Source organism: Triplophysa dalaica, chromosome 18 (assembly GCF_015846415.1).
Source record: "Triplophysa dalaica isolate WHDGS20190420 chromosome 18, ASM1584641v1, whole genome shotgun sequence".
In the NCBI taxonomy this organism is placed as follows: domain Eukaryota; kingdom Metazoa; phylum Chordata; class Actinopteri; order Cypriniformes; family Nemacheilidae; genus Triplophysa; species Triplophysa dalaica.
The window spans coordinates 6,787,675-6,806,890 of record NC_079559.1 but is presented as its reverse complement, the minus strand read 5'-3'; the positions used below and the strand labels follow the sequence as shown (position 1 = coordinate 6,806,890).

The 19,216-nt window shown below is 38.7% G+C and overlaps 3 protein-coding genes across 4 annotated transcripts; 1 reads left to right on the top strand and 2 right to left on the bottom strand.

The window, feature by feature from the left end:
* Positions 1 to 300: 300 nt before the first annotated feature.
* sec22bb (SEC22 homolog B, vesicle trafficking protein b) lies at positions 301 to 3,946 on the bottom strand. The gene is made up of 5 exons (XM_056772433.1): positions 3,729 to 3,946; positions 2,606 to 2,715; positions 1,781 to 1,941; positions 1,556 to 1,702; positions 301 to 1,434 (listed from the first exon to the last, which is right to left on the bottom strand). The coding sequence occupies exons 1-5, from the start codon at positions 3,801 to 3,803 to the stop codon at positions 1,280 to 1,282; spliced, it is 648 nt and encodes a 215-aa protein (XP_056628411.1). The 5' UTR covers positions 3,804 to 3,946; the 3' UTR covers positions 301 to 1,279.
* Positions 3,947 to 4,767: 821 nt separating this feature from the next.
* On the bottom strand, positions 4,768 to 9,667 carry npl (N-acetylneuraminate pyruvate lyase (dihydrodipicolinate synthase)). The gene is made up of 12 exons (XM_056772432.1): positions 9,548 to 9,667; positions 9,334 to 9,401; positions 9,171 to 9,244; positions 8,906 to 8,993; positions 8,749 to 8,806; positions 8,457 to 8,532; positions 8,214 to 8,306; positions 7,918 to 8,066; positions 7,213 to 7,259; positions 6,836 to 6,920; positions 6,625 to 6,664; positions 4,768 to 5,997 (listed from the first exon to the last, which is right to left on the bottom strand). The coding sequence occupies exons 2-12, from the start codon at positions 9,399 to 9,401 to the stop codon at positions 5,852 to 5,854; spliced, it is 924 nt and encodes a 307-aa protein (XP_056628410.1). The 5' UTR covers positions 9,548 to 9,667; the 3' UTR covers positions 4,768 to 5,851.
* A 215-nt stretch (positions 9,668 to 9,882) lies between these two features.
* On the top strand, positions 9,883 to 18,850 carry edem3 (ER degradation enhancer, mannosidase alpha-like 3). Of its 2 annotated transcripts, XM_056772430.1 has the most exons (21): positions 9,883 to 11,136; positions 11,235 to 11,280; positions 11,856 to 11,956; positions 12,078 to 12,117; positions 12,226 to 12,338; positions 12,440 to 12,590; positions 13,049 to 13,183; positions 13,632 to 13,737; positions 13,839 to 13,936; positions 14,068 to 14,193; positions 14,284 to 14,367; positions 14,499 to 14,582; positions 14,910 to 15,034; positions 15,217 to 15,388; positions 15,577 to 15,722; positions 15,850 to 15,994; positions 16,492 to 16,683; positions 16,801 to 16,966; positions 17,118 to 17,303; positions 17,527 to 17,574; positions 17,729 to 18,850. In XM_056772430.1, the coding sequence occupies exons 1-21, from the start codon at positions 11,015 to 11,017 to the stop codon at positions 18,016 to 18,018; spliced, it is 2,676 nt and encodes an 891-aa protein (XP_056628408.1). In that variant the 5' UTR covers positions 9,883 to 11,014; the 3' UTR covers positions 18,019 to 18,850. The 2 variants fall into 2 exon arrangements, with proteins under 2 accessions (XP_056628408.1, XP_056628409.1); XM_056772431.1 differs by lacking the exon at positions 17,527 to 17,574 and having other exon boundaries at positions 9,900 to 11,136.
* The last annotated feature ends 366 nt before the right edge of the window (positions 18,851 to 19,216 follow it).

The window sequence follows — 19,216 nt, the reverse complement described above, 5'->3', positions numbered from 1 at the left end:
TGGATTCATGTTTAAGGAGTGTGTGTAAATGTCAGATACTTCTTATCAGCGAGTTCATCAGGTCATGCTCTTCAACTGTAATTCTAGAAGCAAATTCTTCACTAAGCGCAAAACATGTACGTGTGAAAGGCCAGGGGTACCATAACTTAACTATGGTTGACATAAAACTTGTATGGCAACAAAGATAAGATGCTGTTTAGCAGGATTAAAACACACAAAAATAAGTGTAGCGTCTTTGGCTGTTGTATTAAACAAGACAAATAAAAGTAAGTGTAAAGGGCACTGACATTTTCACAAATCTGAGTTTGAATAACTTTATTTTTACAGGAGGCTTGAAGAGCCGAATGATTGCTCTTCTGATTAGAATGCATTTCTGTCTCATGAAATGAAATGTATGTGTGCACATGGATGACTGGTCGGATATTAAGTGTTTAGTTCTTCACTGTATGTAAAATACTAATGTAAACTCTGATAAAGGAAGCAAAAGGACACCAAGTAAAATGCTTGCAATTGTGTAAGGGTAAGTTCTATAGACATAGATAAGCTTGTTTGACAAAATTTGACCCAGATAGCTGCTGCTTATAAAAAGTAGCAGGCCACCACTCTCAATGATGCTTATTTTATAGATATTGAGTAAATTAACACGACTGTAAATCTCTTCACTGCAGTCTAAGCACTGTGTGTTTTGCAACTTTGATCAACATTTTCTAAATGCTGTGGATTTTTTTTTCTAGAAATAACGCTATTTCATTCAAAAGACTTATAAATAAAACGTTTCTCTATATCTTTAAAGGCCAGAAAATAGTCAAACTCTCCTAAACCACTGTCTGGAAGAACAGAGCGTTAAGCGTTCAGTGGAAGTGGTAGCCACCCACTCTCAAATCCCCAATGTGCTGAATTAACAAATCTAAATTAAAATACGTATGCCATTGAACCATTAACTCCAGGGTTTGTTGCTCTATGCTTCAGCTGTACAGTATATACGATTTTTTACACAGTCATACAGACAAACCACGCCTTTTACCCTCTTTTCATTCACACACATCCATTACTCACTCCAAGCAATCGCAGACGAACTTCTGTGTAGTTCTTAAAACAAAGATCATTGAGAATCAGGTTAGGGACACAACGGCCAGGTAAGGAAGGAAAGTGCCGTGTCCCACAGTCTTTAAGAACAGGCCCGGCACTTTAAAACACAATGTGAGCTTGTTGTCGCTTGACAGTCTGTCTGCTCTTCAACTGTAACTTTCTCAAGAGCTCCTCCACACATCTTATACACTCACAGCCACCAGAAGCGCACATATACGATGAGCATGATGAAGAAGACTCCGCCCGCAGCTAGCTTAGCGTACGTGGAGCGCGTATTCAGGTACTTTGCATCGCTCCTGTATTTCTTAGACAGGCTGGAGAGGTTGCTGGCCTTAGAGTCCAACGCTGAAGAAAAATATAGAAGATATTAACAAGTGAAATATTTCATTTTGTTGAACTTGTTCCAGCACTGACTATACCCATTCTGACATTGAATTGCATTCAGTACAACGTAAGCAGTGTTTACCAGATAAGGCTTCTCCTCTCTGCAGAACTTCTTCTATGTTGGCCACCATGATCCTTTGGACATCCTGCAGCTCTGTGTTAATGTTGCTCATGTTTCTGCGTGCTCTGCTGTCAATGTATGACTTTTTGGTCTTCTGAATATACGTATCTATTGATAGGTGAAAAGTATTAGGAGACTAATGATGTTCTGAAGTCAAAGAAACTGATGGAAAATGAAGGCCATTACCAAACTCTATAAAGGAGTAGGGCCTGGAGACCGTGGTCACCTTCTTCCCATGTTGTTCATGAAACTCTGCTTGTAGGTCTTCCAGATAAGCAAAGGCTAGCTTCTTTGGAAACCCAGCTTCACATAGCACCAGATAGCAAACTCCACTATCTATGAAATAGCTTTGAGAAAAGGTCAAGAGAAGCTTTACAGCGGTCATATGACACGTCTAAACTAATATTACCGTTTGTTTTAGATGTAATGCAATGTGTTTACAAGATTTAAGGTTAAAAAACGCTGTATTTTCCATATACCGTGCATGTTTGTATCTCCTCTTCGCCACAGCTCTATGAAACGCATAGATTTTAACAAAGCTCATTGGATGAAAAGCGAGGTGTGCTATGATTGGCCAGTTAACCAGTGCGTAGTGATTGGTCAAATACTGCAAGCGTGTGACAGAAATTTACTGCTCTTCACATATTTGGAACATAAGGTACCAAAACAATTGTACTGACAGGTACACCCACCTTACTTGTGTATACATGTGGGTGGTCTTAGTCAAATCATATCACGAACTGACATAGATTTGTGGGGGTGTGGTTACACGAGGTGTTTCAGGCAGGTCTGTGTGAACATTCGCTTTTAGATAGAATGCATCTTTTGTTCCGACACTTGAATTTTTACAATTTAACGTGTCTAATACACATACATGAGTAACTTATAACACACCAATGACACAGAAATACACATATTTGTGCCATATGACCTCTTTAATGCACTATTGAAATAAATACATATCACATTTTATCTATTGGTATAGTGTGGTGTATTTGCCATTATACTTACTGAAAGGCCATTGAACCAGCCTCTAGGGTGCATCGGGTGGGACTCTGTTCGTTCAGCTTGCGGAAGAGCTGTTTTGCTTGGCTCTGATATTGCTGGAGGTCTCTGCCCATCTGAAGACAGACGTGCAAATCAGACCCAATAACAAACTCACTTTTACATTGGTACATGTGACTCGATCCGCTTCAGATAAAGTCTAAAGGTGAACAAACCTTTTCACTTCCCTTCATGGCAGCATGAAAGGGGGAAACGTAAAGACGTTAGACCTTAGGGTTAAATGCTGGCTACCTATACGATACACTGCAAACTACGTTTTATCGATTAAAGTCGTTATTTTGGTTTGTTGTTCACACACACGTATACTCGTCGCTTAAAAAAATGAGCAGATGGACTAATTTAACAATGTCTTTAGTACTTTGGACCTTGACATCAACAACAACCATGATGTCTATCAGGAGGCCTGGAAATCTGTCGGATGTCACCTACCTAAAATATCTTTATTTGTGTTCTGAAGACGCCAAGAGGTCTTAAAACATGTTAAACGTTGTGTGAGTGAGTAGAAAATAACACAATTTTGATTTTGAGGTGAACTTTTCCTTTTACGGCAGATTAGCTCTATATGGGTAAGTAGGAGGTTAATTTCAATTTACTGAAAGGGACAAAGGAATCACATTGTTTGTGCAAAAGTATCAGATCGTCCAACATTCTCTGAATTTCGAAAATAATAGGGTTTCAAAAAGACATACTGTAATTCACTGGTTTCTTTAACCACGCTGAATTTATTTTGTTTGATAGCATTTCAAATTGGTCAACTCCATACAAAGCATGTGACTTAAGAAATAAGAAATATAATTATTCTTGAATTATCATGTAGGGGTAGCTTTTAAAATTCAGATACCACCAATAATATATATATATTAATAAAAACTCCTTTAGCACACTGCAATCTGATTGTTAAATATCAAATTAAATAGCTTTAAACCAATATCAAAATTAACTATGGTTAAAATGTAGTAAATTAGTCGGATTGATTACTATTGAATTTCTCTATTTTCAAGGCATTGTTCTTTGATCTGTCACAAACTGTCATTCTCACTAATGTAAATAAGATGTTGGGCTCAGATACCTGCTCGTCCTCCTGCATTGAAGCGGCCAGCGGCAGTCCATCCGCCAGCCGGGCGATCATTGTCAGCAGCACCATTTTGCCAAAAATGAGATTAAAAGGCGATGTACGCGGAACAGATAAAACAGCTGTACAAAATGTATATGTAGGGATTACAGCTTCACAGCCCTCTGTACGCTGAGCTGGCCGGAAATACGTGAATATTTAGTGTCACTCTATTTTTGTCCCGCCGGGTTTTACTTTTAAACGCACAATCATTGGTTCCGTATAGGCTGGAGAGAGATGTGGATTTAAGGCATATATGTTGTATATCTGTAGAAATAATAATAATTGATAGTATTCAGCTGAATAAACATTATTCGTGTGCTACTTTAGCCTAATATTTTGACTGTTTAATAATGTCCAATCTTTAATGTCGCAATTTCTCCAATGGCGCAACTAATTGTGAAATGTGAAACTTTTACCTAGTTACGTTATGTGGTGTAACTGGTTGGTATTCGATTCCGAAGAATGTTTGGCATTAAATTAGTTTTCAAAAAAAGTACAACTTTAAGATAAATGAGCACAGTATATTGATTCATTTTGTTTAAGATCATCATCATAACACACAAAGTAGCACTGTGTGCATTCAAAGTAGTGAATTGACACTGACGTGTGAAATGTAGACTTGCAGGTGAATCGATTAGACACACGAGGGCAGCATTTCTCAAATGTGTCTGTTGAAAGAAGTGTTTATTCTAAAATGATTCTTCAAAAAGTTTAATTTTGAGGAGCTTGGATGTCAGTGTCAGATACAAACTTTCCAGACTGGGAGAAAATGGCTAGTGTTGCAATACAACAGTATGTCAGCCATACTGTGTAGTCAGCTTTAAACATGATGGGTGATGACAGTACAGTCCTGGGCATAATGTGGTCACAGTCTTCATTAGATAGCACTGGCATTTCTACAATTTAGTATTTTTATTGTAATTATTTTCAGTTTAAATTTTAAATACAATCTACAGACTGAAACAGAACAACACAGAATGTTTAAACACATGACTGATATTTAATTACGTTCATTTTAATGTAAACATATTTCTTGAAATACAAAAATGTTCCCTTTATGTGTTATTACAAAATGATACAAAAATGTGAGTTACATGTGCAAATATGAATTTAGTGTATTAATAGTACAGTATTAGTTCTAGTAACTTGATAAAAAGTTAATACATTGATTCTGTTCTGCATGTCAGAGCAGTGGATTTTCATACTTACAGTACACTTTTTGCAAGAAATGCTTACAGTACACGTTTTGTGAGGAATGTTATTTGTAACAAACTGTAGAAATACTTTGATAAGTGTCTTACACGAGGGTGCAATCGCGACCAGTGTTGGGTAAGTTACTCTGAAAAAGTAACTAATTACTAGTAACTCATTACAGATTCAATAGTGTAATTAGATTACTGTCCAAATTACTCTGTCCAAAAAGTATTTAGTTACTCATTACTAATTACTTTCTATATCCTACATCAACCTTGATTAGTTAAGTGATTCAAGGACAGACATGAAACAGCTTATTTAATTCATTCAAATAAATAATATTATTAACTGACCAAAGTATTACAAATGTGAGAATTATACATTAAAGCATAGATTTTAAAGTAAGACTTTGAATTTTGATGTCCACTACACTATTGCACACATATTGCACAAAGTATTTAGTTTAATTGCATGAAAAGTAACTGTAATTAAATTACAGAAAACATATGAGTAATCCCTTACTTTACTTTTTCAAGGGAAAAGTAATTAAATTACAGTAACTAATTACTTAGTAACTAGTTACACCCAACACTGATCGCGAACTGATCTTAGTCCCCCAGACGGACATCCATTACATTAATCACCAGAAAACAAAATAACACCGAAATATTAAGAAAATCAGAAATAAATTGTTATTTCATTTTTCTGTGGTTATAGGAACAACATAAAACAATAAAAATATCAAGCGTATAACGTACAAAATGTACATTTCACAAAAGTAAATTTCAAATGTGTGCATGTATAAAAATGCATAACAAATTCAGTAATTTTAAGGTCATTGGCACTGGTGATTAAGTCAAACCTGTCTTCTGGACTTTGTAAATTTATGTTAAACAATAGGTGTCCTTGATTTTCTGTGCTATAGTCTGGGCCTTTGAGATGGGGCAGGGCAGCATTGGAAGACGGGGAGGACCCAGCTCTAACCCTGACAGTTCACTCATCACCTGTTTATTCACGGCCACATCAAAACCTGTACAGCACAAATGTTCAAATCAAGTGAGGTTAATGCAAACACTTTCTGAAAAGTTTCCTAAATATACATGAGAACAACGAAGCTATGCCAAACTGAGACCTACATTTATACTCAAGGTTATTGAAGTTTACTAAATTTCATAAGTTCATTAAATGTAAAATGATTTTAAATATCATCTCTGGAAAAATTGTCCGTAGGGTGTGAGTGCGTGAGTGCGTGAGTGAATGAGTGAGTGTGTGTGCCCTGCGATGGGTTGGCACTCCATCCAGGGTGTATCCCGCCTTGATGCCCGATGACTCCTGAGATAGGCGCAGGCTCCCCGTGACCCGAGGTAGTTCGGATAAAGCGGTAGAAAATGGATGGATGGATGGATTTTAAATATAATATTAAACAAAAACTATATATAAAATAAATTAATCCTATATAGCAACATAAATAAATAAAATGATACAATGACAAAAGCATATAACAAAACTGCTAAAACTTTAAGTAGAATTAACATAAAAAGTTATGAAACTTTTATTTATGAAAAATAAAAGCTAATTAAAAAATAATTATAAAACTAAAATCGAAACTATAATAACCATGGTTGTACTTCAAGTATGGGGAAAATGGTCAACTCACCAAGGTTCTTGGCAAATGTGATAGCGTCCATACATTTAAACTATAAGAAAATACGAATTATTAAATGTTGCGGTTAAAACTATAGAGTAAATCATAAGATTACGGACACAGTTTTAACAGATGAATGAAATGATTTAACAGCAAAGTGGATGTTAAAACACATGTAATAAAGCCAAACAGATGCACATTTAACATGGGATGGGTAAGATACCTGTAGGTCTCTGGCCTGCGTCATTTTACCCTCATCAAAAGCAGAAAGCATTTCCTTCGCTTTGCATCCGAGGTAGTTATATGTGCTGGGAAGAAGAGAGAGCGTTGAGATTTTTACACCTCCTCAGTTACAAGAATGTGCCAACAGGCATTGTTTTTGTTTGGAATCCATTATTAAGCCAATCTTTGTAACTAGATTCTCAAACATGTGTGAAACTGTTAGCAGAATACTAACTGTTAAAATAACAACCGATTACAACAAAGAGGTCAATTTCATGATAACTAGGACCTGAAAGAGAAGTTGAAGGGCTGAAATTCGAAACTGCACAAGTCATCCTGAATGGAGAAGCTTGAAGATGCCGTGATGTTGACACTTACCTTCCCACAGCTCCGTGAACACCCAGTACCAAAGCACCCAGGAGTTGCTGAAGCACAAAGTGTTAAATAAAAACATTTCACACATGTTAAAACACAAATGATATCCATAAAAATGTTGTAAAAATATAAATGCATTAGTGCAATTCCAAAGTTATGGACGTGACATTAAAATGCTCAGAGAATGAATTTGTTATGAATATATAACCATTTGTTAATTTTTTACTAAACCCTTGTTGATTGAGTCTCAACATCAAAGAATGTCACTCTTTGAACAAATTAAAAAGGGAAATAAACATGCGTTATGGATGTGACAAAAAACAGGATCTGTTATTTTGGGAGACGACAAACTTTGTAGGATTTCTGTTAAATAAAATGCATAAACCTGAAGCAAAAATATCCAATTAATGGAGAAGGGATGCCTCTTTATAGAACATAAAATTGTTACTTTATTTTATTTTTTATGTGTCCATTTATGAGGAATATGTAGCGTTAAGGATGTGACAACCCTTAAAATGGCTGTTACCTAACTATGAAAAAGCATGCACTAAAAATAAAACAAATTATTTAAAAATTTGAAGAGAGATCTAATATGGGTATTTGAACCACCAAATGCTAAAATCTGTGCTGTTACCATAATAAAAGTAAATTTCACAGTATGGTTAACATTTTCATGGAATTGCCCATTAGATTAATGAGAATTTATACTTCATCAACTCCATACAGGACAGACCAGTTGTGGGACTGGCTGTAACAGACACATTGTCCAAGATCCCTTAGGTCAGTTCCACTGAATTTCACTCCGTTAAAAGAGGGGATCATCTTCTCAATGCCATTAAGCACATCAGCCACTTCCACTAGAAGACAAAAAGATGGAGTTAGTTGGGTAGAGGGTTAAAACAGAGAAAAATCATATTCTAAAGTATAGATAAAATCTCTAAAATGTCACAGTCACAATTGCACAGTAAAAACTCATCGACAGTAATGATGATGGTTTCACTTACAACCAACTCCAGTCATGCTTGGAATATGATAATAATATAACGGAAGATCTGGAGCAGCGGCTCCCACTTCCTTTAGAAACATCCTCAATGCATCTGAGAAAAAAAAGGAAGCTGTGGTATGGCAGACATGAGAAAGCACAGCTGACTATATCTTTTAAATTACTTTAAAGTTTCAAAGAGACATCAAGTAAAGCAGTAAAAAAGAAAAATATGAGAAATTAGAAAACGGGAAAAATTAAAAACCTGCATTAGTGGGTTTGAAGAAGGAAGGGGAGATTACTGCTATACCATCCGCCCCAATACTGGCAGCATGCTGAGCCTACAGGAAACAAGAAAAACATCCACTCAGCATTTTGAAACAATCACGAGTTCACAAGTGAACTACCTGTTAATTTGTACCTACATAAAAATATGTATTACACAGAAACAGTCTTAGGTTGAATTCTTTTTAGGTGATGTTGTTATATAAAAAAATACAAGATTGCATTTATAAAATGCAGGCGATGCATGTGAAGCAAAAGAAAAATGTGCTCACCAGTTCTTGAGTATCTTTTATACTCATAGAGCCAACATGAACTATGACCTGCTCGAGTCTGAACAAACACAAACACATAGTCACAAAAAAGTATTCTCCTCTGACAACTATTGCATTTCATTAGAAAATGTAAAAAAATATATTATACATAACTCACTTGCCCTTGCCCTGTAGGCACCATTCGGCAGCAAGACGCTTTCTTTCATCCACAGTTAAAGAAAAACCTTCACCTGTTGTGCCATTTACTTTTCAAACGAAGGTGGAGTTAATTACAAAATACAAAAATTACTTAACACACTTCCTGGGAAACGACGTACAGTAGAGCAGTTTTCTGTACCCCAAACTATTATATTAAATGGAAAAATGTTGTATAATTTATACAATGTTTTATTACACAAGAATGCAATACAGCTTTAACTTACCAAACACCTTCTGGACACTCTGTGTCTCTGTAAGATAATCAATGTATGGCCCAATAACAGAAAGATGAATCTCCCTGAAGAACAACATGGAATAAACAAAAGATCAATGATCACAGTTGGACCTCATTTAAATAGTATTCTTTTGGAGAGGATGAAATGTTACCCTTCTGCAGTGAGAGGTGTGAATGTAGCTGCCACGAGCCCAGTAAGCTTCTTCATATCGCGAGACATCTTTGAATAACATCAATGAAACAACATGAAATACAACTGTGTTATTGTCACACTCATACATTATGTTGAAAGACAGGATATTTGGGTTGTTAAAATTTAAATTTACTGTGTGTCATAACAGCAAAAAAGACTGCAACTTAAAGTACCTTTTCTTTCCCGTGAGCTGAATAAGCTTTTTCCAGGGCTCGGGCTGTCTTGCGCTTTCAACTGAGTCGACAACCGTAGTGTATTGATATGTCAGTTACGTCACAGCACGAGGAAGTCACGTGAAATGCGTGCGAGCTGTGAAATGTAGTTTTTTTGTCACGTTCGTCTGAAAATCACGTCTCTCCAGTTTAATTAAAAAAAATGCAACCTGGCCAATTTGCGTTTATGAACATTATTACATTGATATGAGTTCCACCCAGTCCTAGGTTACGTTTTTTTGTCAAATGTCCTGTACACATTATACAAATAATACGTTCAGTATATTTCCTGACGTTATTACAAGTATTATACTTATAATAGAGTAACAATTGTATATCTTGAATGATAAATACATTTCTTTACTCAGGGCGCCACTTGGGGCGTGTAAAGTTAGTCGGTATTACCCGGATGCGGATGTTGACGTCCGCCTATGATCCAGCGTCAGTCGTGTGTAATCATCATTCACTACGGGATCGTAAGAGGGAACCGTGACCCTATACACCTGATGTAAGACCACTAGTACGGGATTTTTGTTTAATTTGTCGCTGTTCTGCTTTCGAATAAACATCGTAATGGCTGGTCGACGGATTTAAGATCGGATTTAAGAACTATGCTAGTTAAACAGCGTGTCTCATTTAGTAACAGCTGTTGTAGAAGACGAGCTGTCATCGACGGGTTAGATTAGCCGGTGAGCTAAACAACAAAGCATGTCCAGTTAAATCAGATTTGTTCAGCAGATTGCCTTGACAACAATCAATTTCTCCTGGACTTTTTGCGTGAAGATACGGCATATCCCTCACGTTTAAAACTGAGGTATAGACTGGTAACTGGTTATCCAAGATTTCCATCCACAGTTTAAGAATCAAGTTATATTTTGGTGAATGAAACCGATCTTATTAAGGTTACCCGTGGTGATGGTTGCTCTTAACAACAAAGCATCGTTTTCCATGGCCCCATCTGGAGCTCCCATCAAGCCTGTTTCTGCTGGGGATTTGTAGGCATGTAGTCTTGTAATTGTTGTATGGCTGATGATCAATATGTCACATGGATGTCAGCATGTTATTAAGGTGACAGAAGGTGGGGCAACAGAAGCTGTCCGGGAATCAAGAAGGAAGTGTGTGAGAATTGACTAGTCAGATCACTATGTCTTCTTTAATCAAATTTTACTAGTGACTGTTGAAACGAGAAGCATCTCAGAAATGCACCAGAACTGCATCCATCCAAGCGAGACATTTAGATAAGAACGGGAGGCTCTGTTGGAGCTGTGAATGTGCATCATAAAAAGCTAATACTCTGATGGTCCTACATCTGCCTGGAATCTTTCTACATTTGGAAGTGATGGAACAACTCATCTAAGACAACAGACAGTTTGTCAGACATCTGCTCAGGGTGTCTATTGAAGTGTGCCCTACCTGTGGATTAAAGTCATGTTGGGATTGTGGATGCTTCGTTCTGCGACAATGTTGCCTGCTTTTTGGATGCTGATATTTTTGGGAACCTCCATCGGGCTGTCGGAGACCATGACTAGAGAGGAGAAGAGCAAACTTAGGTACATTTTGAGTTAAACTCAAGAGATCACTTGACCTGTAAATGATAACCTCAGAAATGTGTTTGTAACTTCTGACATTGCTTTTCCCATCTTCTCAGGAACCAAGTTCTGGAAATGTTTGACCACGCTTATCAGAATTACATGGTATGTACACACCATACAGTACCGATTAACTGCTTTTGTGGTTCTTTAAGAACAGAAGTGCATAATATCGTAGAGACTGTTTCTTAAAGTGATAGTTCACCCAAAAATGTAAATTCTGTCATTATTTAGTCACCCTCAGGTTGTTTCAAGCCTATATAAATGTATTTGTTCTGCTAAACACAAGAGAAGATATTTTGAAGAATGCTTGTAACCAAACAGATCTCATCCCCCACTTACTGCCATAGTAGGGAAAATAAATACTATGGGAGTCAATGTGGATGAGATCTGTTCAGTTACTGACATTCTTCCAAATATCTACCGTTATGTTACATTTTTGGGTGAACTATCCCTTTCAACTATCCCTATATCGTTCCAGCACATAATGTTCCAGAGTTTTTCTTGCCATTGAATAAATTGCTAGGTAGAACAGGTTGCAAATCAAACAACGTCTTTACATATAATCATCTGGAATGCGACACCCTAGTTTCAATTCAAAGAACAAACGCACATCGAGAGGTCTGATTGTAGATAACAACTGTCTGGTTTCACTTCCATCTCATATTTTTTGTCTGAAGGACCACGCCTACCCTGCAGACGAGCTGATGCCCTTGACCTGCCGTGGACGAGTGCGTGGACTAGAGCCTAGTCGAGGGGATATAGATGATGCCTTGGGGAAGTAAGTCGTAGACGAAAATTAAGTGGACAAGTTTTGAAATTGTAGATCCGCAAGTGGTATTTTGATTCATTTGTAATTCATTGAAATGCAGTAAAAAGAAACAGTTCTCCTGTTCTTGCAGGTTCTCCCTCACCCTTATCGACACACTTGACACTCTTGCGGTAAGTAACACCTTAAGCACAAACACGAAAGCACACACGCAGACAAATATAAATGTTAAATCACACACCCAGGGTTGTTTGCTTACTGCCTGGTTTGACGTCCCACAGCTGTTGAATAAGACGGTGGAGTTTGAGGAGGCGGTGAGGAGAGTAGTGACCGATGTACGCTTAGATAATGACATCGTGGTGTCTGTATTTGAGACCAATATTCGTGTGCTAGGGTAAGTAATTCTGTACAGTTGTAAATAGTATGTGATCTCTTTTTAGTCATTTTATAGTGAATTTCGAATTCTTTGATTGAGTTAAATCTCTGTTCTCTCAGTGGACTGCTGGGGGGTCACTCCATGGCCATCATGCTGAAGGAAAGCGGTGGAATGGTCTGGTACCGGGATGAACTGCTGCACATGGCCAAAGATCTTGGGCTCAGATTGCTGCCTGCGTTTAACACCAGCAGTGGTCTGCCTTACCCTAGAGTGAGTGATCACACATGTGTACACACATGCAACATGCATGACTGAAATACTGTCAGGGGTATGAAAATATGTACCTGGATTTTCCTTTTACAGCCTATGAAATAGCCTTGTAGCGTTTTTAGTGCTAGCTAACACTCTTTCCTGTTTGGCTGTGCTCGGCATGGCAGTGGTTTGTTAAAAATCTGCCTTAGTGGAGGGAATAAGGAGACTGTGACTCCCCACTATAGCTGCACAGTCTTATTATCTGCATGTCTGTTCATTTCCTTGTCGGCATTGGCATGTTTTACTGGCTTGCAGTTTTATTGTATACGTAAAAAACATCAGCTTAGTCACCACATTTCCAGGTATTACACAATAGGTCTGTGTTGATGACGTCTTTGTTATTGTAGTTAACTTTAAGGTGTGCTGTACATTTAATTTCAATTATTTTTCTGACATGCGATTGGATGCATTCACAGGTGAATCTGCGTTATGGAGTCAGAGGACCCGAGACACGTACAGGCACTGAAACGGACACCTGCACTGCCTGTGCTGGTACACTTATACTGGAGTTTGCAGCCCTGAGTCGGTTTACCGGAGACCCTATATTTGAGGTGACAGCTCAACATTGCATAATGTTACCAGTTTAATTTTAAGTAGCTAGCTTATAGCATTGCTTTTGTGTTTCTAATATTCTGAAAAGATAATTAGTTGAAAACGTGACGTTCTGTACATTTCCTGTTTATCTGCATTGTTCAGACCACTAAGTTATCTTCTGTGAATACAAATGTGGTTGTTGCGTAACAAACAATGGACTTATGTAGCCGCAGAATGCTGGTTCCCAGAATGTTTGTACTGGTTCAGTCTGAAGAATGTATAGTTAAGGCCTGAATGTACTGTCTGCAAGACAAATTATACAACTACAGGAAACACTGGCGTTACAGATTGCTTATTCTCTGGTCAGGAATGTTTTCTGTGGCTTCGCTGAAAGAGACTTACAATGACTTATGTATTAAAATAGGCCAATATTTAGGTGTTGTCATTTTGACGTATTGTTTACAGGCCCATGCGAGAAGAGCTCTGGACTTCCTTTGGGAAAAGAGACAGAGGAATAGTAATCTCGTGGGAACAACCATTAACATCCATTCTGGAGAGTGGGTGCGCAGGGGTAAGCCTTACACAAAATTTAAATCAAAACAGCGGAGCATGTTTTCACATGTTAAGAAAAAGTAGTTTACATTAATTGTTTTTGTATTTTTTTCCTTACAGATAGCGGAGTTGGAGCAGGCATAGATTCCTATTATGAATATTTGATGAAGGCCTATGTATTACTAGGAGATGACCAATATCGGCAGCGTTTTAATATTGTGAGTATATAAAGTTTTACTTCAATAAGTGGATTTAGGATACGTTTGAAACATCAGCGATATGAGCCACTGGCAGGTCTGTTTATCATGTCTTCTGTATTCCTTTATTGTGATCGCATGGTATGTTGCAGCACTACGCATCCATAATGAAATATATCAGCCAACCTCCTTTGCTACTGGACGTCCACATCCACAAACCCCTGCTACCGGCCCGCACCTGGATGGACTCCTTGCTTGCATTTTTCCCTGGACTGCAGGTGCAAAATCAGTGTGTCCATTGTCTCTTTCTTTGCAAATTGTCAGGAATATGAAAATTTTAAAGATCTGCGCTTCTCTGTTCTTTGCAGGTGTTAAAGGGGGATATTCGGCCAGCCATAGAGACACACGAAATGCTTTATCAAGTCACCAAAAAACATAATTTCCTCCCTGAGGTATAGTAGATCCTCTTTTCAGCTGTCTGTCTGAAACTGTTTGAATGTTTTCAACGTGCATGGTTTCAACTGCAACTGTCCTTGGCTTTGCTCTACCCCCCAAATGTCTCTCTTTTGCATCATCTTATCAGGCATTCACCACTGATTTCAGGGTTCACTGGGCCCAACATCCCCTGCGGCCAGAGTTTGCAGAAAGCACCTACTTTCTTTATAAGGTATATATGAGCGACCAAGTTTTCAGCCTACGTCCTTTGCACTTATCATCCAGCAAATGTAATTGCATGTGATGTGACAGTATTCGAGTGATTTTTCAGTCAGGACTGAAAGACACTCAATGTTGTGTAAATTTAAACCTGTATGACTTTTCTTTTGTATGACACGAGGCATTTTTAGGAACAGTTATGGAGACTGCTCATACTTTCTTCCTATCATGTTTTGTGGTTTTAGACAAATCAAATGGGTTTGGACAACATGTGTATGATGGAATAAAAATTTTGGGGTGAACTTTTTCCTTTAACTCTGTTATTGCTTTGTTCTTAAAGGCCACCAAAGATCCGTATTATCTGGAGGCGGGGCGGACCATTCTGGAGAATCTGAACCGCTTCGCTCGAGTTCCCTGCGGATTTGCTGCTATGAAGGATGTGAGGACAGGGAGTCACGAGGACCGGTAATGTTGCTTACGCATGTTGCTTGAGAGATGGTTTATTGGTAATGGTGTTATACAGACTTGGTTTTGTAGAAGGAGCGCTTATGAGTAAATAGAGGAAATATGAGTAAATAAAGGAGTTACATAACTGAGAGTTTGTCGTCTCAACAGGCTGACTCATATATAGCATATATCTCTTTCAGCATGGACTCTTTCTTCCTGGCGGAGATGTTTAAGTACCTGTTCCTGCTGTTTGCTGATGAGGAGGATTTGCCTTTTAATGTGGAAGACTATATCTTTACAACCGAAGCGCACCTGCTCCCTCTCTCTCTGTCTACTGCCTTGAACTCAACGCCCCCTATGGTTAACAATATGGTATTGCACCTCAGCATCATTAAAGTTCTGTGTTGTGTACCTGTCTAGGTTTTTACTATAACACTAGTCAGTGTTGAGTTTAATATAATGAGCTCTTTTGAGAACAGCTCTGTTTCTGAGTATTATCTTACTCCGAGATTTTAGTGGTGTGCTGCTTTCTCAAGTTTTATGTCTTTCTGCCATCTCAGGGTGAAGAGGAGATGGATGACTCAAATTTTGAGTGGACTTGCCCCAACAACCGCCTTCTCTTTCCTGACCCTGCCTTCCCACGCAATTTTCGTGAACCAATCAGGAGTGCTGTAGATAAGAGCTCTCCACGCCCGGCGCTCCAACGGTGAGAATGTTTGACCATCTGGACGGTGTTTCTGTAGCATGTTACATATTCGATAGCAATCGCAAAGACAAACCTTTTATTTTAGAGTTTCAACATTATTTTGTTTTTGTCTCTCTTTATACTGCAGAGAGCCTGGTATGGGCCTTCCTCCATTGAGGGCTCAGGACTTCATGGCCAATAATCCAGAACACCTGGATTTGCTGAGACGGATGGGTGTTAGTCTCATCCACTTGAAGGATGGTAGAGTGCAACTCGTTCAGCACGCTACACAGGTATTACACAGATCACGGACCATGTTTATCAACATTCGTACACCATTTAAATGTGTGACAGACTGTGTAACACATCTCAATAAAATCGAAGGAAGGAGGCGGTAACCGGCAAACATTTAAACATTTAATAAAGTAATATAACAGCCGGCGGCCCCTCACGGACGACCGCCGGCGAACAAAACATAATATAAATACAAACATAACACAAGTTCGGGCCCGGTCCTCTCTCTTCGACGGTCCGGTCGCTCGTATCTTTTATATTCTCCCATCTCCTACGTGATTCGAGGCCGGTGTGCTTACAGCTGGCGCTAATTCACAATTACTCACCGGACTCGAACCACGGTCTCGCCCCGCCTACTCTACTACAGACTGTATATAAATGAAACTTATAAAAATAAATAAATGCTTCAATCAAGTAAAGCTAATTAACTTTGTGGCCTGACAGTCTGTTTTGTAATCCAAAAGAAACGCCATCCCAAATCTCTCTCCCTCCACAGGCTGTGAGCAATGTTGCTGCAGAGGACGGCATGCGTTTCATGCAGGAGATGATGGAGCTTTCCAGCCAGCAGCAGAAAGAGCAGCTTCCTCCACGAGCTGTTCAGATTGTGTCACATCCTTTTTTTGGTAGAGTGGTACTGACCGCAGGGCCCGCGCAGTTCGGAGTGGATCTTTTCAAAAGCAGCTCTGGGGTGAGTATGATAAATGTGAACTTGACCTTTGTTGTATCTGTATTCTTTGTTTTTGCTTAAGGGTGGGAATATTAGTTATTCTGTATGCCGTTCTCATCTCTCTTTGCTCTCCTTCAGGTGCGTGGGTTTGTAACCGTAGCAGAGCCCTACAACGGCTGTTCCGAGTTGACTAACGGTGAGATTGTGGCTGGCCGGATTGCTCTGCTGCAGAGGGGCCAGTGCATGTTTGCAGAGAAGGCCAGGCATATTCAGAAAGCTGGGGCCATAGGAGGCATTGTCATCGGTGAGAGATGTTACTACCAATTCATCAAAAACATCTCAGTTTTGCTAATTCTCCAAGGAGAGATTTTTTTGGCAATTTTTTGTACGGTCATGTATAACACGACGCATTTTTATTAATTGTGTTTTTCTCTGTTGGGATTATTTTTGTTTAGATGATAATGAGGGCAGCAGCAGTGACACGGCTCCATTATTCCAGATGGCAGGAGATGGGCGGAACACTGATGATGTCACTTTGCCTCTCCTCTTCCTGTTCCACAAAGAAGGCAACATACTTTTGGAGGCTCTGAAGGAATACAGGGAGGTGGAGGTGCTGCTTAGTGATAAAGCAAGAGACAGAGGTGAGACACCTCCTAAGACATATCAGAAGCACGAGATAGTACTTTATTTAATTCTCCTCAATCATTTTTTTTTTATATTAAGACCTAACTTGAGAAAATAGTGAGAGGTTATGTATGTTGCTCCTTCTGTTTTCATTTTTTTCTTATTCTTCCTTCCTCTGTATTTGTAACTGTCCTCCTTTTACAATGCTTCTCTTATTTCCTTTCTTTCTTGGATGAGCAGAAGCCATTTTTAAAGGGAAAGCCCTCCCGGGCACCCTCTTGGATGGCAGTAAGTACCTCTCCTCCTTGGGTTTCCCTTTGTGCGTCAAACCCACTTGAAAGATGCTTTGTTTATAACGAAGCTAACACAGGTTTTTGCTTAGTATATTAGGTTTAGATTTTATGCAACCACCATTTATTCAACCACCCTCCTTTCATCATAGATACGGATGGCACAGAGGAAGAGGACTGCTCCATGGAGGAAAAAGACCACAGTTCTGACGTATCTGAACCTCTTGACCAATCACAAGTCACTACTCAGGAACAGCCGGTGGAAGGGCAGGAAAGTGGGACGGGGCCAGCGGAGGGAGGGGCCAGCAGTTATGTTGCCGTGGACGTAGGGGAGGAGCCTGCAGAGGATGAGGACTCAAGCAGTCGATCGGTGGACTCGCTTATGGCTGATTGGCAGGAGGACTTGGAAGCCTTTAAGCAAATGGAGAAGGATGAGCTTTGACATTCCCATTCGTCTCCTTTTTAGTACAGTATGTCCCAGCCATAGCACAGACTGACGAATCAGTTCTGCCATATATGTAAAAAATATATCGGACAGGTGTGATCATGAGCGTTGGCACAAAGAGCTCATTTTCTACAGCCGGTTCTCAGGGCTTATTTGTGATTTTCTCTGATTCAACCTTTTAACTTTAACTTTAACAGAAGACTGAAAATTGTTATTGAAAAATGGACCCAGACATTACCTCTTCTCTCTCTCTCTGCCCAAACGGTTCTGTCCAGTTTTTGTCTTCCCTCTCACAAATGGATTGCCTGATAATTGATGCACAGGTTTAAATCAACAGTGATTAATTATCTGAAGGACTGATTAATTTAATGGCTGGTTTAACTGTGATGAATTGCTTTTTGCAATAGGATTAATGCTTGGTTTGCTCAATTTGTAGGGTCTTAATCGGCCATAAAAAAGGAAATAAGACCTTTAAGGAATGATACAAGTATATGTGTATGTTTGAATGTTTGTCTGTATGTTTATTGCTTTTGATTAGTAAGAAAATCAGCCTGGACTTGAATTTACTATGCGAAAGAACTGCAGCTTCAAACTTTCCGCATTAGGTATTTAATGGTCTTACACATTCAATCCAGAAAGGGTCTATATTTGAAAGATGCGATGAGATCTGTCTTTTAAGGAAAAACATTTAAGGACCAGACATTTGTTTTCTGATGATAGGGACATGCGATCATTTCTAATGGTCCGCCAGGGGGCGCAAGTAGACTTGAACATCGTGCCTTGGGGCATGAAACGTGATAAGCTCAATAAAATTGATGAATAATTTTAATATGGTTGTGGATAAGCCTCATGTTTTACTGGGAGAATGATAATGAAATGAAACCTCTACAGATATATATCGGGACAATGAAGAAACATGATTGTTTTTTGATCCGGTCTATTATCAGACGCTACTGATCAAATCTAGCTTTTGTTTTACTTCGTGTATCAAATGCAAAGAGCAATCATACATCATGTGTTAGCTGGGATGACAGGCTTAAGCTATATGACTAATATATTTCATATTAAATGTTTGTATTTAGGTTGTTGCATATCAATGCAGTCCCACGCAAATAAAGCATTTATTTTCTTATGCATAACTTTCAACCTTTGAATACAAAAACTAATACACGATGGTATATATTATTTTATGAAG

What these genes read in the sequence shown, in the direction of transcription:
- sec22bb (XM_056772433.1), bottom strand. Translation starts at nt 3,803, where the DNA reads ATGGTGCTGCTGACAATGATCGCCCGGCTGGCGGATGGACTGCCGCTG. An exon ending in GCTGGTTCAATGGCCTTTCA is followed by an intron (nt 1,942 to 2,605) that starts GTAAGTATAATG and finishes CTTTTCTCAAAG; the next exon opens with CTATTTCATAGATAGTGGAG. An exon ending in GAGAGGAGAAGCCTTATCTG is followed by an intron (nt 1,435 to 1,555) that starts GTAAACACTGCT and finishes ATTTTTCTTCAG; the next exon opens with CGTTGGACTCTAAGGCCAGC.
- npl (XM_056772432.1), bottom strand. Translation starts at nt 9,401, where the DNA reads ATGTCTCGCGATATGAAGAAGCTTACTGGGCTCGTGGCAGCTACATTC. An exon ending in TAAAAGATACTCAAGAACTG is followed by an intron (nt 8,533 to 8,748) that starts GTGAGCACATTT and finishes TGTTTCCTGTAG; the next exon opens with GCTCAGCATGCTGCCAGTAT. An exon ending in CACATTTGCCAAGAACCTTG is followed by an intron (nt 5,998 to 6,624) that starts GTGAGTTGACCA and finishes TGTGCTGTACAG; the next exon opens with GTTTTGATGTGGCCGTGAAT.
- edem3 (XM_056772430.1), top strand. Translation starts at nt 11,015, where the DNA reads ATGTTGGGATTGTGGATGCTTCGTTCTGCGACAATGTTGCCTGCTTTT. An exon ending in ACGCTTATCAGAATTACATG is followed by an intron (nt 11,281 to 11,855) that starts GTATGTACACAC and finishes TTTTGTCTGAAG; the next exon opens with GACCACGCCTACCCTGCAGA. An exon ending in TGGAGAGTGGGTGCGCAGGG is followed by an intron (nt 13,738 to 13,838) that starts GTAAGCCTTACA and finishes TTTTCCTTACAG; the next exon opens with ATAGCGGAGTTGGAGCAGGC.